A 2,001-nucleotide genomic window follows, 5' to 3' on the forward strand; every position below is an offset into this window, starting at 1 on the left:
GAGAGGAGAGGAGAGGAGAGGAGAGGAGAGGAGAGGGCCTCAGATTGCACATTCATGGTACTTTTGTGTCTATCTCTGTTTTCTGAACTCTGGAATTAGAAATGTACCATGCAACATCCAACTTCACTTTGAATTCTTTAAAGTACACCATGTCTTGGGATTATGATTACATACGACTGTGGTATTAAATAAGAGTTGAACAGTTGTCTCAGTTGAATACTTGTGCATTTGCTGTTAATGTTGCTGCAAGGTCCCTCTTAGGTACCTGCAGTTGGAGCGAGATGAATCTTAAAGTGGTCCTTGTCATTGAGATCGTACCTTAAATCTTAGAGCTTTCTTGGTGGCATCTTTTACATCTTTATTTCTCAAACTGTAAATCAGTGGGTTGAGTACTGGGATGATGATGGTGTAGAACACTGAGATGATTTTATCAGTACTGGGGGAGTAGAGCGAGCTGGGCCGAGAATAAATGAAGAGCAGCGTGCCCTGATAGATGGCCACGGAGGTGAGGTGAGAGGCACAGGTGGAGAAAGTTTTCTTCCTCCCACTTGTTGAGCGGATCCTCAAGACGGAGAGAAGGATGAAGAAGTAGGAGACGATGATGACGATGAAGCAGATGACCTCCACAGAACTCCCATATGTGGACAGCAGCCATTCGTTAATGGACGTGTCTGTGCAGGAAAGCTTCAGCAGAGGAGGGAGGTCACAGAAGAAATGATTGATGACATTTTTGTCACAATATTTTAGAATAAAGGCGAAAGATGTGTGAACCAGGGAACTCATGTTGCCGCCAACATATGACAGCACGACCAACCATATGCACAGGTTCCTGGACATTGCAACTGTGTACAGCAAAGGATTGCAGATGGCAACATAGCGATCATAGGCCATGGCAGCCAGGATAAAAGATTCAGTATCCGCAAATGTACAGAAGAAATAAAACTGGAGAGCACAGCCAATGTAAGAAATAGATTTCTTTGCTGAGAGGAAATTGACTAGCATGTTGGGCACAATTACTGAGGAATAGCACAGGTCTACAAAGGAAAGATTGCTAAGGAAAAAGTACATAGGGGTCTGAAGATGTGGGTTTGTCCTAATTAACAACATCAAGCCAATATTCCCTGTTAAAATCATACCATACAATGTTAGAAACACTAGGAATAAAACAACCTGGAGTGCAGGTCTTGTTGGGAAACCTAATAAGATGAATTCAGTGACCAAGGTATAGTTTTCAATTGTAAACTCCATGCAGGTGCAGTTTTTTTTTTCCTTTTTTCTATTGGAGAACTGTAAAAGCTTAAAAATATGATACAGGTCAGAAAAGTTAAATAATTCAAAAAAAGCTTATATCATTATTTTATAAAGGCTAGTTAAATAAAAAAGGTCTATGGATCAAGCTGTTTCCAAACACAATATCTGAGAGATGTATTTCAGAATTTCGTCAAAGATTGAACCGAAGGATACCTTGTGTATTTTGATTCACCATTCTTTTTGACACTGTACTACTGACTTTTCCTTTTCTAAGACAGAACAAGGCATGTTTTTGTTTACATTTCTGTACTCAAATATAATAGAGTATAAGGATGCCAAGAATGAAGAAGTCATTGATGAAAACACAATGTTAAAAGAAAAATTATATTTTATATTGATGTAAATTAATATCTCATGTCTTTCTTTTGGCATCAAAAAATTAGAACAGTTTACTTCCTTTTCTTTTTGTTCCTCCCCTACCCCCACACATTTAAGGTACAGGCATGATGTGCTATGCCATCCTAACACAAGCTACAGTCATTGAAGAGGAGAAAGGTCCCTCCTTGAAGAAAATTTCTCCAAAAGATTGAATGGTAGACAACACTATAAGGCATTTTTCTTAATTAGTGATTTATTTGAGAGAGCCCAGTTGCTTGTGAATCAGTCTATTTCTTGGCTGGTGTTCTGGGTTCTATAAGAAAACGCCTTTAATCCCAGCACTCGGGAGGCAGAGGCAGGCGGATCTCTGTG

At 39.4% G+C, this 2,001-nt stretch overlaps 1 protein-coding gene across 1 annotated transcript; it reads right to left on the minus strand.

Moving 5' to 3' along the window:
• Nucleotides 1–303: 303 nt before the first annotated feature.
• Nucleotides 304–1,248, minus strand: LOC101995100 (olfactory receptor-like protein OLF1). Its single transcript, XM_005363458.1, has one exon. It carries the CDS (start codon nt 1,246–1,248, stop codon nt 304–306), a length of 945 nt encoding a protein of 314 aa, XP_005363515.1.
• Between the last annotated feature and the right edge of the window lie 753 nt (nt 1,249–2,001).

The sequence above is a fragment of the Microtus ochrogaster genome, linkage group LG9, assembly GCF_000317375.1.
Source record: "Microtus ochrogaster isolate Prairie Vole_2 linkage group LG9, MicOch1.0, whole genome shotgun sequence".
In the NCBI taxonomy this organism is placed as follows: domain Eukaryota; kingdom Metazoa; phylum Chordata; class Mammalia; order Rodentia; family Cricetidae; genus Microtus; species Microtus ochrogaster.

Excerpts from the sequence above, each read along its gene's own strand:
- LOC101995100 (XM_005363458.1), bottom strand. The coding sequence starts at position 1,248 with ATGGAGTTTACAATTGAAAACTATACCTTGGTCACTGAATTCATCTTA.